Raw genomic sequence first — 15,987 nt, 5'->3', positions numbered from 1 at the left:
TCCATGAAAGGTATAGACATTCTCCCCACCTGTATGTAGAATGTTACCTAGGACCTGGGGGCATGGGGCTCCCTGAAGTCTCTCACAGGTCCCTGGATCTAAGGTCCCCAAGTCCCATCTCTAAGAATTCCAGGCCTGGACCATCAGGTAGCTCAAACATAACCCTTCATTTTTGGAGAGTCCTTTGCTAAATAGTCTTTCTGCATCCCATCCTTAAAGCTTATGAACTTGGGGGATTTGCAGGCACTGGGTATTCAGGAAAGCCCAACAGAGGAACCTAGGGAAGCAGACCATTTTGGAAGTGCCAGTTCAGATGGCGAAGTTCACTTTAAACCGTGTTTTAAATGACTGGATTGAGACACAATTCACAGGCCACACAGCTCACCATCCACGCAGCCCACCACTCGAGCAGCACAGTTCAGTGGCCTCGGTGTACTCAAAGAGTGGAGTGGCCATCCCTACAAACCCTGGAACATCACCCCAAACGACACCCTGTTCCATTACCAGCCTCTCCCAACACCCAACCACTGAGATCCCTCCTCTCACCATCGGCCTTCCCCGGCCTTAGCACAACTCCCCAAACTTTCTGCCTCTATAGATTTGCCTCTGGTGGACATTTCACCCAAATAAATCAGATGGTCTCTGTGACCAGTTTATTTATCTCAGCATAATGTTTCCATTGTATGGATACACCACATTTTAAAATTAAGTTTGATGGACATTTAGGTTTGTGTCCAGGATCCCTAAGACCACCCCCAAGTTCAGTGATTTGCTAGGACTCACAGGACTCAGTGTAGAGCTGTGCTCATGACGGAGAGGTGTGACAGAGAGAGGACAGAGCACAGAGCACAGTCTGCTGCAGGCAGCCCAGGGTGTGCTGCTCAGAGGGCTCAGCTCCTAGGCTCATGAATGTGCCAAAACTCCAGACTCCCAGGAAGAAAGTGGATGTGACATAAACCATGTGGTTTGTACAGTGTAGGCACGGCGAACCATGCACACAATCTGGGGATGTGCAAAGATCATTTCACCAGTCAGTTTGCCATCCACCAGCTTCTGGTTCCCTCTGAAAACAGGCTGACTGAGGCTAGCCTGTCTCAAGCCTCTTCTGATGACTCTTTGCTTTTGTTTGCTTCTGCTTTTGACTATTATAAATAATGTGCCTTTTATCTGGTTTAGATGGATGCATGTTTGTGATGTTAAAAAGGGTTAGATTTTTGCCAGAATGTGTTTTCTCTATGGTTTTCTGTTCTTTATTCTATTCATATAGAGTATTATGTTAATCAACTTGTTGATATTAAACCATCCTTGCATTCCTAGGACAAACCCCCATTGGTCACGGTGTATAATCCTTTTTCTATGATGCTAGACTGAGTTTGTAAACATTTTGTTGAGGACTTTTTCATCTACATTTAAAAGAGATTCAGGTCTGTAATTTTCTTTAAATATATTTATATAAATATATATTTAATTAGGGTAAGACTGGCCTTGTAGAATTAGTTGGGAAGTTTCTTTCCTAATTGGTATTAATTCTTCTTTGAATATCTGTTAGAATTCACCAGTGAAGCCATATGATTCTGGGCTTTTCGTTGCAATACGTTATTAGTTACTAATCCTATGTCTATTTGTGCCAGGTATATTCAGTTTTCCTATTAATTACTAATTCTTTATCTCTTCTTGTGGTAGATATATTCCATTTTTTAAATTTTCTCTCTAAGCCATGTCAGTCATTTGGGTTCTTCTAGGATATCATCCATTTCATCTCAATAATCTAATTTGTGAGATACAGTTACTTCTTGCATCTGTAATTTCAGGAATGTTATTCCTTAGTCGGTTACTGATTTTAATAACTTGAGTCTTGGGCCAGGGCTGTAGCTCAGTGGTAGAGCACTTGCCTAGCACCTGTGAGACACTGGGCTTGATCCTCAGCACCACATAAAAATAAATAAATAAAATAAAGGTATTGTGTCCATCTACAACTAAAAAATTTTTTTTTCAAATAATTTGAGTCTTCTCTCCCTTGTTTTTCTTTAGTCTAATTCATTTTCTCAATTTTATTGATCTCTACAAAGAACCAACTTGCTTTGTTGATTTTCTCTATTGTTTTTCTACTCTCTCTCATTCATTTCTATCTAATTTCTTCTCTTCTGTACATTTGGTGATTTTTTTTTTTTTTTTTTTTTTTTTGCTCTTCCTCCAATTTCTTAGGCTGGGAGTTCAGATTATTTAGATTTAATATTTCTTTTTTGTGGATACAGGCTTATGTAGCCATGCTATTCCCTCTAAGCACGGTTAGCTAACTCCCATAAGTTTCAGTATGTTGTGTTTTTTCCCACTTGTCTCAAAGTATATTTTAATTTTCTTTCTAATTTCTTCTTTGATATATTGGTCAGTTAGGAGCATATTTTTTATTTCCTCATATTTTTAATTTTCTAGATATTCCTCTGTTGATTATTGCTAATCATATTTTTAATCCTTTTAAATTTATTGAATCTTCTTTTACATTCTAACATGTGGTCTATACTAGAAAAGTGTTATTCTGCTGTGTTGAATGGGGAGTTCTGTATGTGAATTTTAGTTCTAATTGATTTACAGTATTAAGTCCTCTGTTTATTTAATCTTCTGCCATCTGTTAATGTACTGAGGTCTCTAACTATCATTGTCGAATTCTGTATTTATCTTTCCATTTCTGTGAATTTTAATTTCATGTATTTTGATACTCTATGATTAGGTGCATATGTTTATAATTGTTACATCTTCTTCACAGGTTGACCCTTATATTCACATAGAAAGCCCCTCTTTGACTCCAGTAGCAATTTTTGTCTTAAGGTCCAGTTTGTCTGATATTGGTAAACCTACTCTAATTCTCCTTTGGTTATTATTTACAGGGTACCTAATTTGTATCCTTTTCCTCTCAACCTATTTGTGTCTTTGAATTCAAAATCTGTCTCTTATAGGAAGTATATATTTGAATTATGTTATTTGAATTATGTTATTTTAGTCATTCTGTCCATCTCTGCCTTTTAACTGGACTATTTAATCCATTTACATTTAACATAAAGATAAGTAGAATTTATGTCTGATATTTCAATATTTGCCTTTTATATGTCTCTTATATTTCCCTGTGTTTTCATTACTACTTTCCTTTTTGTTAAATAGATACTATGTAGTGTACCACTTTAATTCCCTCAGTCTTGGTTTTACTGTAGTTATTTCCATTAGTGATTTGCTCTGGTATCATTTTCCACTTCAGATTTATCCTGAATATCAGTGATATGTAAAGAGAACTATGTTCCCTCCTCCCCTTTTATGATGTTATTATTCATTGTGTCCAAATGTGTTATAAACTCAAGAATGCATTTTCATAATCCTTACTTCCCATAATTACATGTCTTTTAAAGGAGTTGAGAGAAGAAAGTAGAGCAAGTATGTATTTAGAGCGTTTGTCAGTTTCACCTTCCTCTTCTCCATTTCTGGTGCTCTTTGGTTCTTTCTGTGGATTCAGGCTATTGGCAGGGGTCAGTTCTTACTCCCTCGCTTCCGCTGTGTTGCTGCTGTTCTGTGTGTTGCATTTCTATAGGTTCATAGGCCCAATGGTCTAATTATACACATACTGTTTTATGCACCACTGCTTTTTAAATCAGAAAGAATAAAGGAGAAGAAATATGTAATTATACTGTCTTTTAAATTCCCTATGTAATTACCTTTATTTGTGTCTTTTTATTTTATTTTATGGGTGTGTATGTTTAAATTACCGTCTGCTGTCAGTTGCTTTCAAATTGACAATCTTTCTGTAGTATTTCTTGCAAGGCAGGTCTGCTAGCAATGAATTTTTCTCAGTTTTCATCTACCTGGAAATGTCTTTATTTCACCTTCATTTTTGAAAATAGGTTTGCTGACGTAGGATTCCCAACTAGCAGTTTTCTTCAGAACGTTGACTATAGTACCCACTGTCCACTTTATTTTCTGACTGGAATTCAGTTGTAATATCATTTATGTTCTCTTGTATATGAGGAGTCTTTTTTCTTTTGCTGATTTCAAGCATTTCTTGTTTTTGTTTTTCAAACTTTTGACTGTGCTGGGCCTAGGTGTGGCTCTCTTTGCCTCTTTCTTGCTTGGAGTTTACAGAGTTCCTTGTATATGTAGATGCTTTTTATGAAATTTGGGAAATTTGAAATCATTGTTACTTCCAGAGTTCTGCTGCTTCTGCCTCTTTCTCCTCTCCTTCTGGTGCTCCCTTTACACACTGTTGGCATACTTAGCGCTCTCACATTTAGTGCTCTGTTCATTTCTGTTTTTTGTACTCTTTTTTTCAGATTGCATAGTCTCCATTTATTTATCTTCAAGTGTACTGACTATTTCCTCTACTAGCTCAGATCTACTGTTGAGCCCAATAGTGAATTTTTAATTTCAGTTATAGTGTTGTTTCAACTCCAAAGTTTTCCAATTGGTCCCTTTTTTATGATTTCAATCTATTTATTGATTCTTTCCACTGCTGTGATATTATCCTCACATCATCCCTTGATTCCTGGCACATAGCTTCCTAGGTCTTGGAACATCATTTTCATGGCTGCTCTTGGAGTCTCGCCTGGTTAGTCCAACATCAGGCCCCTCAGGGGCCGCCTGCCTCCCTGTGCATGCATTGCACCTTCCTGGGGTCTTAGTAGGTAATTTTGGATGGTATCTTGTGGGAGCTCAATGCTGATGTCCATCCCTTGAGGACTGTCATTGGCTCATCTCTTGTTTAGTCTTCTGGCTGGACTGGCTCTCAGCATGCATGCTCTGGTGTCACTCCTCAGAGGGGTGGCCCTGGCCTTGCAGTCTCCCTGGCCACCAGGGATGACATGTTTGTAGTCAGGCTGTCCTCATTCCCTTTTCCCACCTCCCATGAATGTTCTGGATGGTCCACCACAGTTGACATCACACCCAGCGATTTTCCTCTACTCCCTACTACCTCTGTTATTTTGACTCTATCTTGAGGCATAAATTGTTCCACACACTGATCCAGTTAATGTCCAACCCTTTGCAGTGGCCAGAGGACATCAATCTCTGAAGCTCGTTCTGACCTGGGCCCCTGAACCCAGCGTCTCTCTCCCTGTTCTCACTGTTAAGCTGCTGGCTGACTTTACTTATTGCCATGGTGGAGCCACCAGCTTTTACTGCCTCACCCCTCAGGTCTCCACTGTCTTCACCCTTGGGCATGCTCCATCCTCTGTTCCTATGGATTATCTCCCAGATACACCAATGACCCCAAGTCACTGCTCCAAAGCTGGGACAATGACTCTCTTCTCCATAGTGACACACCTGTCACGTGGGTGGCACTGGTTGAGATGGTTACCCCTGTTCTTCCAGGCTTGCTCCTTTCTGTGTAGAGCTTCTTCTCTACAAACAACCTGGGCTGGGGCAGCTGGGGCCCCATACTCTCAGGCTGGTCCACCCGGTACAGTCCCTGCAGCCAAAGAAGAAAGGCTGGCAAGGGGGCAGAGCCCAGGTCTCCTGGCCATACCTGCCTGGAATAGGGCCTCTTTAACAGGCAGCTGGCTGGGGGAGAGAGGAAATTGGACAAGAGTTGCAGCAGCTGTCCTGCAGCCCTGTCCAGGTTAAACCAAGTTCTTAGACCAGGCGCCTGTCTCCCTGGCCACATCTGCCCCCAGTAGAGTGTCTGTCACACCGAGCTGGGAGCCCCAGCACTAGGGATAGAGTGTGGTGCTCTTTGCTCCGGGTTCAAGCCAGTGGCTCCATGCAGTGGCAATCCCGCAGACAGGCCAGTTTCCCTGCTGCCCCTCTTCTCCAGAGCCCAGGGGCTGAGGAGTCAGAAACCCTACTGTCTCTGCTAGAAGAATTGTGAGAAGCTAATATCTCACTAAGAAAATAACGGCACCAGTCTTTTCTCCCCAGGGTATTTTAAAACCATTTTCAAAATTATTGTCAAAGCGGAAATTCTACGAACAAGCTCGCAGGTGCACAGCACCCGCCTGGTCACATGGCACACACTGGGGCTCCTTCTGTTGCTCCAGTTAGAAATAAGAGGATTTGTCACCTTTCCTCACATGGCTGCTCGTGAATTTTATCAGGATGACTGTTCGGATCACATGTTAAATTGTCCTCAAAATTCAAAGACACAGTTTCCAAAATCCCTCCAGCTGTGACTTAGACCAACGCCTTGTACCCGATGAACTCGCTAAGAGCATGTGGGTCTTTCCTCTTGCCAGAGTAGAACCCCAAGGGCCAAGATGGTCTCGGAGTGCGGTCAGGCCTCTGTGCACCCTTGGGGACTCTCACAGTCAGTCTGATGCTGCATCCAATCATCTGTCGTTCTCCTGTGGTTTCCTGGGAAACCAACACATACTGCAACTTCACATCACACAGGAAACTTTGAAAAAAAAAAAAAAGGCCCCGCAGCAATTCCTTTATGTCAATAATTTTCACTCACTAAAATACATCCCGATTAAAAAATAATCATGTCATATAAACAATAAACAGAGCGGGTGGCAGGAGGAGGGATGGCGTTTTAATGCTGTCCTTTATCAGGGATCCAGCAGCACCGTCTGAGCAGGAGCCAGAGGTGCAGTTTTCAGCTCCAGCTCTGCTGATATCTCCTTGTCACATAACCCTGGGGACCTTCTCCTGACTCTTCACCATGAAGAGCAAGCAGCAAAGAAGCTCCTTTTAGTCTCTCCTCGGAGTGTCTTTCTGCCTGATGGTTTTGATGCCAGACACTGGGAACTTTGACTCAGTGACAATAGAAATGAAACCAAGTCACCCAAATATAAACATACAGACAGGCCCACCTGGGAAGTGAGACCCAGCACCACATCAGAGTGCCAGGTCGGCTCACTGGGACAGAAGAAGGGAGCCAGGACTATCGTCTGCTCGCAGGGGGTGCTGAGGAGCAGCTCTGAGGAGCTGAGTGAGAGTCCCTGGCTCCAGCGATGTGCCTGGCACTGTCTGACACGTTTGGTACTTAAGTGAACTGGGACCTTTCAGTGGCTGTCCGGTTAGAGCCAAGGCCCAGGAGTGCACTTGTCCTTTGGCCCTACGTCTAGTTTTGCTCTCTGAGATGGATTTTGGAATCACTTGAGTGAGTGAGTCCACAGGCAAGGGCCACGCCAGGCTCCAGTCCCGCAGCTTTATCCCCACAGCTTTATCCCCATGCAAGAGCCCGCCCCCCAGATGCTCTATGGAAACTCCAAGAGCTGGAGTCCAGTTGGCTCAGCGTGTGTCACGTTCCCGCCCAGGACCCAGCTACTGTTCTCTGAGAGGCAAAAGCCATTCATTCCAGGGGACAGGGAAGGATGGCTTCCTTCCAATTCTGAGACATCCTATGTGTTGACCAACCACCCCCAGTATGTGTCTCCCGCCAGGACCCCTATAGGGGCCCCATTTGTCACAGACCCCTCCCCTGGTTCTGTAGCATGTTTAGACCTTTGGTTGATGCAGTGAAATATGATGCATATCAGAAGACGTCAATGAAAAAGGCACTTTATGAGTCACCTAAATAGGGTCCCTTCATTAACAGGGAACGTTCATTCTCCAAGTGATTCTGGATGGACTTGTACTAACATGGACTTCTGTGAGAACGCAGTGGCCTGTTCCAGCCCACTCCTGTCCCATACCTCCCTGCATCCCTACAGCTCAGGAGGAGGGGTGGGTACATGTCCTGGGAGGGCAGAGGGAAGCCAGAGGTGGGTGACAGACAGGTTTACTGAGGCAGAATTAGCAGTTCATGTTCCTACTGAGCTCAATAGTTCCTCCACCACTCAGAGAGACTTGATCCAAGACCTTCCCACATAAAAGGTGTCTGTCTACCTTTGGACAGGTAGATGTCTCCTACCTGTTCCTAGTAAGGCTTCATTCCTGCCAGCTTTGTTTGAGATACCCTCAGTGTGACTTGGTTAGTGTGACTTGAGGTCACTCAAATTTGTAAATCTTGGTTCTTTCAGACGCAAAACAAGTGGCCATTATCCAGTCACTACCTCTCACCTTTTCCCACCAGAAGTTGAATAGGGAGGCCCAGGGTACTGAGGATTTGACCTGCAGGGGTGACAGTCACCTTATAGTCCATCCTCAGATGATCATGACTTTAATCCCAGTGTGCAAACTGTGGAACAAAATGGCCATCACCCATGCCCAATCTTTCTGTGAGTTTCTCACGAGGACAGTAATGTCATTAAGGTCTTTCCAACACCCTTCTCTCCCCTGAGCTTCAGGAAATTTAGAATTGAAGTTGGTGTCTGTGACTTGGCAACTCAGTTCAGGGCTGACAGTGTGGAGTCCTTCCACTTCTCTGGGGTGATCGGTTCCCTCTTATCTGGTCTCAGTGTCCACAGAGCTTTCTAAACCACCTGGAGTCCTCTAGAAAACAGATGGAGAATGCATCTTGAACAGCAGCCACAGTGTAGGTCCTTGACCCCCTATCGGGAACCCTCAAGGCCAGACACCCTTGGGAATTCCACACTGATGGACTGGGACCGACCATGTGTTAAGTGACACCCAGCATGGTGGTATTTCCTCAGCAAGACATGAGTTCATGCTCGACTGCCACACATCAGCTCAGGGGCAGCTGCCAGACTGTTTCCAGGCAGGTCAGCCTTCGCCACCAGATGAGTTACCCAGAAAGCTTTGGATTTCAGAGCATTGTGGGTTTGGGGTTGTGGGTCAGGATTAGGGAGTTGGGGTTGGTTGCGCTGGCGGGAAGGAGATGCCTGGAGCTAGGAGTAAGTTCAGGACCACTGACACACAAACCCTGCAGCTTATGAGCTCCGCCTGGACTCCTGTTTGGCCAGACTCTCCGAGCCTCATTGTTCATCCGTGAAATGGGATTAACCACACAGCACAGGACACCGGGCAGTTGTAAATTCTGGGAGTGGATTAATCTGGCATGCGATAAGTGGTCACTAGAAAGGAACTGCTGTAATTGGGATCAGATTACAGAGACACTGGCGCACTCAGCATCCTGGGATGCGATTTCAGGCCGCGTTTATAGGAGCTTTAACAAGCAAGAAGCAGACAGACACAACTGTATTCAGCTGCCCCTCTACTGGCAGTCTGCATTCAGTGTCCTGAGGAATCCCAACTCTGCAACTTGCTTCATGTGAATATCCTACTTAGAGCTCGATATTCAGTCTATGTGTGAACATCCTGGGAGACTCAGGCTCTGCCCCGCGTGTCCAAGGTTTCCTGTGTGGTCCGGGGCAACAACAGCAAGTATGCTCGCCACACTCAGATGTTATGTTCTCCTGAGTCTCAGCATCGACTCTGGTCACATAAAGTAGGGACAGCAGCAGCTACCCCTCCCCAACCCACCCCAGCCAAGAGGATACAGGTCCCACACCCAAGGGGAACTGGGTTAGTGCTTCTTCTTTTGAATATTTAGAGTCTGGAGGAGACTCTGAGACTGGGCCACAACCTCCCCAGCCTGCCACCCCTGGCCAGCAGCTCCCAGCCTTGAACTAATCAGAATCTTCTGGGAGCTTCTAAACAGGCATCCCAGACCTCCAGGCCACTGGGTCCCCTCCAGGAATCTGCTCCCTCAGAGCTGCACTGGCCATTCTGAGACGGCCTGGGGGCTGCTCACCTGCACCGAGTCCACCGGACCCCCACTGGGGAGAGAAAAAGGGTGGATGTGACTGACCCCTTGAGAGGCCAGGGCTCTAGAGCAGAGTGGAGACGTTGGGAGCATAAGGGACAGAGCAAGATAGCACACGTCCCAAAGCCAGGGTCCCCACAGCCTGGCAGGGCCTTGAAGTGACTCCACCCTTCCCCCTTGATCTTAAAAGGCCAGCCAACAACCATGGGGATGGATCCAGAACCATCTGGGAGTGTCTAGGTGTGGTTGGCCGCCTGGCTGCCCACTGAAGGGCAGCGAAGGCCCTGCTGGGTGTCTAGGGTCTGGCAAGTTTCCTGGAGCCCTAAAGGACCTGCTGGGCTCTGGCCTCACCACATGTTCCCGAGGGGCTCCGGAAGCTCCCAGGACCCAGGACCCTTGGAGGGAGGACGTTTTCTCGCAGGATGTGCCGCTCATCAGAAAAACAGAGCCCTCCTCCTCCACCCTGGCTCCATCTTCTTTAGCAGTCCTTCCAATGACTGGAGTCAACCCAGGAAACAGAATAGTTTGCTTTAAGAACATGAACGTGGAAAGCATGTCGGGTAAATGTTCCCACGGAAGCTGCTGGCTTTTTTATAAAGATAACAGAATGGTCCAAGGGACTGAGCCTCAGGCATCTTGGGATGCAGCGCTCCTGGCAGGGCTGAGGGGTGGCGGGTCTTCACGGCTGAGGGTGGATGGAGATGTTGGGCAGATGTGCAGCTTCGCGGAGGCATTTCTGGCACCCCCACCCCCAGTCCTGTGGATGAGGTGCTAACATGCTGGGGAGGCAGTGAGGACGCCTTCCCTGCCTCCTCATGGCTCAGGGTCCTTTCTGCCTGGTCTTTTCTCTTTGGTCCACGGCAGCCTACATCTTGGATTTGCAAAGGCCAGAGGCTCAGGGACCCTCCCGCTCCTATTGCACTTCTGTGTTCTGCACCCTAAGGACACGGGCGTATCCCCTTGGGGCCCTCTGGGTGGCTGTGTGGACCTGTTTCGGGGTGAGATGCAGTGTAGACCTTGCCAGGGCTGGAAAGAGGGACACCACCCCGCACCCCGGCAGCTGTCTGTTACCTCCTGGCCTCTGCCTGCTTCCTGTCAGCCCCTCTGCGGAGATCACCCTCTCCCTGGAACGTCTGTCCCCTGTCCCCTCCTCACTCTGTTGCTCTCCCCAGGCCTCCGACTCGGACTATGAGGACACGCTGCCCAAGCACTCCTTCGTCAACCACTACATGAGCGACCCCACCTACTACAACTCCTGGAAGCGGAGGCCCCCGGCCGCGCCCCACAGGTACGAGGCGGTGGCGGGGGCCGAGTCGGGCCCGCACCTGCACACGGTCATCACCACGCAGAGCGCGGGCGGCGTCTACACGCCCGCAGGCCCCAGCGCCAGGGCCCCGCTCACCGGCTTCTCCTCCTTCGTGTGACACGGCGCCTCCATCAGGGTAGAACCGCCGCGGACCTTCCGGAGTCTATTTTTGTTAAGACAATCAACTCTGATAACTGAGCTGAAGTTTTTGTTTAAAAAAAAAAATCTGATAAGCGATGATTTTACCTACCGTGAACACTAGGTTTCACTTAGGAAGGTTTTTTTATGGCTTTTTGTAACATCGCTGCAGGAAGCAGGTTTCTTTGTTTTCTTTTCTTTTTAAGAGAAGGTATATCTCCCTGGTGCCCTGGTGTGGCACCGCCCAGCCCCGGGCATCTCCATCCTCCAGGTCACCTGGGGAGGCGAGAAGGGGCCGGAGAGCCGAGGGTCAGGGGAACAGAGCTAAGGCCTCTGTCTCTCTCTACCTCCTCTTCCAAGAACCGGCTGGCTCACGTTCTTCTCCGTCTTAGGACAACTTCGGGCTCCTTGCTCACACCTGGGGTGTGGACAGCCAACGCTTTTCCCTGGGTCAAGCTTGGTGACCCTCCTCACCTGTGTCTGACATGTCACTTTGCAGATTCTAGGCGAGGAATCTGCTTTAAGGGTTCAGCAATGGGCAGGTGACTGGGAGGTGGTGCCCTCTGGCCCCTTTGTGGCTCAGCTTGGCATTCCATCACTCCAGTGGTAAAATATTCTGGGGCTTTCTTTTCTCCCCTTCTTTCTTTCAAGCTGATAGTGCAGGAACAAGAAGCCCTCCCCGCCCCCCAGGCTCTGGAAGCCCCCGAAGCCCGTGGCAACTGGGTCTTTCCCATGAACACAGCACACGGCCAACCCTGCTGACCAAGAGTGAGGTGGCGTTTGCAGAATTGCTTGTCATGTAGGAAGTGTGCATTGTTAACCAGAGTATTTTTTAAATCTTTTTATCTTTTTTTAAAATATGTCACATGAAATGAATGCGTCTTTGCTGTCTCCGGGTGCCTTTTTATTAATATGTTCTGCTTTGTACATGGGAAAGACGAGAAATGACAGTGTCTCCAAATAAAGCAAACCCGCTCTGAGAAACTGGGCCCCGAGTCGCCCCGTGCACCCCAGGCTGCCCCCGGCACGTGGGGATGGTCCTTCCGTTCCGTTCGTCCTCCTGCCACCACGGGCCGCCCCCTGCTTCTGACCACCGGTGCTGCCGCCCTCCCCATCCAAGGCCAGCTTTAAGCCTTAACAGGTTTTCTGGGAATGTTTTTTTCTTTGATTGTCACTCGTTTGTTCTAATTTTTTTAAGCTAAATGAAAATAGTGTGAACTACTTTGGAAAATATAGAGTCCAGATCACGGCTGTGCCTCCAGCGATCCCTTGACTGTTCCATCAGCTGGCTCAGTTGCAGGTGGTCGCCCTCAGCCCAGGGCCCAGTCTGGCATGTGCATCCCAGGGCTCAAGAGGGCCCCACAGCCCCACAGCCCCACTCCTGGGCAGAGTACACAGGACCAGAGAACTTCTGTCAGCACCCCCCATGCGCAGCAGGGCCAGGTGGGGCACTGTCCTCCCAGGGACCTCAGTGTGCCGAGGGAGCTGATCAGCTGGGCTGGCGCCTGGCCGGCCCCTAGCCGGTGCCACTGAAGTCAGTCTCAGGGCCACGTGTAGAAAACATGGCTCCATCATGGCTGCTTTCTTTCTACGCCTCGGTGGGGCAGAGTGTGGATTGTGTCTTGATCCTCTGCTTCCAGTTACTGGGTATGGCCCCAGGAGACCAAGGAACCTTTTGTGTGGGGTGAAGAACCCTTTTCAGTTTTTCCAAAATCGAGGGTGTGGGATGTTCCCCCCTCCTCTCTGCTTTGCTTTCTCCCTGCCTTCCTCCCTTCCTCCCTTCCTCCCTTCCTTCATTCCTTCCTTCCCTGAGTGGAAGGGGGAATATTCTAAACCAAAAATCCTAGATGCTCTGCCCAAAGCCACTTCTGCGTGAGAATCACCACCCATAGTCCATTGGAGGGGCTGCCTCAGTGGACAGAGCCACCTCCTTCCTCTTGCCCCAAAGAGGGCGAAGTGGACAGAGACCACAATGTGACCACTTGAAGCTCCTGGAAGAGAATGCTCCAGAGGACACGCTGTGCACTTGCTTTCTTAAGCCATAAGGACTTTGCTTTAATTAACAGAAGAAGTGCCAAGGACAATGAAAATTGGTCTGAGGTGTGGCTTTGCTCTTGGGTTTCATGACAACATGACACTTGTTTTAGGCTCATCTTTCCTGGACCCCCTCTACTTTCAGTAAAGTTTGAGGCTGCTGGCCCCGTGGCTGCTGATGGACAATGCTCCGTGGCCATGGTTGTGTCTGTCACTACAAGGGACTGTGTCTCATGTGAGCCACCTGTACCAAAGGAGCAGAGCAGCCTGGGCACTGAGAGCTGTCCGTGCCTCATCATTCATCTTTAGGGTGGGGAAAAATTCACATGAGAGGAAAATGGACATTGGATCTAATCTCAGTTCTGAGAAAAAAACAAGAAGCAGAAATTGTAACCAAGGAGCAGGGCGGGGGTTCTCTGTCTCTCCTGTGGTGCTGAAAGGTGCATTCTGCAGGTGCCTCCAGAGGACAGTAGCGGCGTCTCCCCACTGAGGCCTCCAGTGCCCTTCCCGAGGGGGTGGTGCAGCTCTGCACCAGGAGGGCTGCGTCTGGTCGAGACGCGGGTTTGCCTGCAGGCTCCGCTCTCCACCTGGGGTGCCAGGGCAGAGGTATCTGGAGAGGGACCCAGGGCTGAAGTGTATGTAGTCTCCTCAGCCTCTGAACCAGCCCTTCCTTCCTACCTTCCCCTCATTATCTGACCCCCATTCACTTAAGGCACACTTCACTCCATGCCCCAGTGAAAGATGTGGGGCAGCAGGGTCCTTCCCACCGTGAGCCCTGGGGGAGACGGATAGCAGTGGCCACCACATAAGGCACTCCCACCAGGCCCCACCTAATGCAGCCACGAGGGCGTGGGGCTTGCGTCGTGCTCCTGGCATGGTTTTCCATTTGTACGTGTCCTGCACACTGCAGCTGTTCTCGTGAAGAGCACCTGGCGGCTTTGTTCAGCCAGCGCAGGGCCCAGGCTGAGGTGAGGACAGTGTGGAGACCCACGAACGGAGCTGGTCTGCGCAGCCGCCTCCTTCCAGACTCGCCCTCTGGCTTGAGTCCAGGGCAGCCCTGAGATTTCCCCTACAGCATTTCCAGAAGTTGTGCTGAAAACCAGACCTCATTAAAAGAAAAAGAAAAAACCCAACAACATGTAGGAAGGCAGAGAGAGGTGCTATGGGTACGATTTTTAATAAAAACATTATTTTGTTCCTTAAGCGCTTGTGATTTTCTTCCAATATTGATGAAATGACTCTGGGCTCCTTAGGAACATCCGTGAAGTCTAAGGTCGTAAAACGAATCACTGAAATTTAACCCGAGGCCGTTCTGAACCACACGCACGTGCACGCACAGGCTCACTTCTAGAACCCCATCCCGTGGAGAAGCAGTGGGCATAGGCAGGGGGCAGAGAGTTCCCCAGCTGGATGAGGTCAGAGGGAAGCCCTGGGGCTCCATGGAGCATCCTGCCCTGCGGCAATTGCAGCCTGCCCCCTGAGCCGCCCTGAGGGACCAGCCCTGTGCACCCTGTGGTCATGCCCCCCAGCGACTTCACAGGCGCCCAGAAGAGAAGGAACAGCGCCTGACTGATCTGGGCCTCACTTGGGTGGAATGGAGTTCAAGAAAGACGCCTCCCCCGGCAGCATCCAGTCTCCCAAGAGGACCTCCTTGGGCTCAGGCTGCTCCAAGGGAAGCAGGAGGAACCAGGCCATTTCTCTTCCCTGCAGAAGTGGGATTTTCAAAGGTATCTGCCATCCCCGGGGCTGCTGGAAGCCTCCATGCCAGGGCCAACGCGAGAGGGTGCAGCTCCACAGCATACCCCTTGCCTGCCGCCTGAGGACCAGTACTTAGCGTCACCAGGGAGCAGTTAGAATCCCCAGGGCCCAGCCGCACCCACACTAACCAAGTCAGAATCTCTGGGGTTGGTCCCCAGGTGACTTCCCTGTAGCCCAGGAAGCCAGGGTCCAGAACAGGCAGCCAACAGCAGGGAGGAGGAGGGGCCCCAGTTCCCATCTTGCCAACCCTGCCCTTTGGCTCCAGAAGCTGTCACGGCCACAGAGGAGGCGAGGTAAGAACCCTTCATTTCTCGCTCTTCCCCACCATTGTCTGCCTGCACCATCCCCGCATCATGTGAAATTAAAATTTGCACATTTTCGTCATCTTCAATCTTTCAGAATTTGTAGCTGTCGTGTAAAAGGCAGATTACATTACCGAACGCACGCCACTGCCGTGTTCTTAATCCATAGTTTCACAGCAGGACGCTGTGACGTAGATGGGGTGGAGGCTCATTTTACAGACGAGGAAACCCCCAAAGAGGAGAGGCTGGTGACCTCAGGGAACCCAGCTGCAAAGGGCAGATCCAGACCCAAACCTGGGCCTGTGGGAGCTTCCGAGCCTGGGCCCTGGACCCCTAACTGTTCTGTTTGGTCCAAGAGGCCGTTGCGTTTGCCTGCGATTTCCTCAAATGCACGGGCAGTTAGCCCTGGAGGAGGCACACGCTGCCCCAGGTACAGGGGACTCGGAGCTGGCCATCATCACAGCAGAGGGGATGGAGCTCCTTCATGGTGCTCCTCTTTCCTGGCTCTCATGAACAGGAATGCCTGACTTAAATTTGCATGGGTCGTGCTATTATCGTTATTATTACTGTTACTATTATTGTGGTTAATGGAAGACCTTTTGAAGTGCAGCCATTCATTAAAGAGAAAGCCAGACCCATTGTCTTGCTGGGTGGCCATTAGACAAGAGTATCTCCAGGAGAGGGGACATGACTTGGGTGAGCCTCCTGCACAGCTGGGGGAAGGGGTGCAGGTGGGACTTCATGGGGCCTCGCGTCCAGATCAGAATGAACATGTCTGTCTGTGAGTGAGGGGCGGGGAGGGAGCAGGAGGTGCAGAAACCTCTGGCTCCATACCTTCTTGGGAGCGTTTGGGTTCTTGGACT

The 15,987-nt window shown here is 49.2% G+C and overlaps 1 protein-coding gene across 1 annotated transcript in view; it reads left to right on the top strand.

The window, feature by feature from the left end:
* Positions 1-12,279, top strand: part of SDK1 (sidekick cell adhesion molecule 1) — an 871,941-nt gene extending 859,662 nt beyond the window's left edge. The window contains exon 45 of the mRNA XM_079120438.1: positions 10,759-12,279. Within this exon, the coding sequence (XP_078976564.1) occupies positions 10,759-11,010 (252 nt within the window). The 3' untranslated portion in view covers positions 11,011-12,279. The remainder of the gene's footprint in view (positions 1-10,758) is intronic.
* Positions 12,280-15,987: the final 3,708 nt, after the last annotated feature.

The sequence above is a fragment of the Sciurus vulgaris genome (assembly GCF_902686455.1).
Source record: "Sciurus vulgaris genome assembly, chromosome: 18".
Lineage (NCBI taxonomy): Eukaryota > Metazoa > Chordata > Mammalia > Rodentia > Sciuridae > Sciurus > Sciurus vulgaris.
The sequence above is the reverse complement of the archived record's forward strand: the minus strand, read 5'-3'. Positions and strand labels throughout refer to the sequence as shown.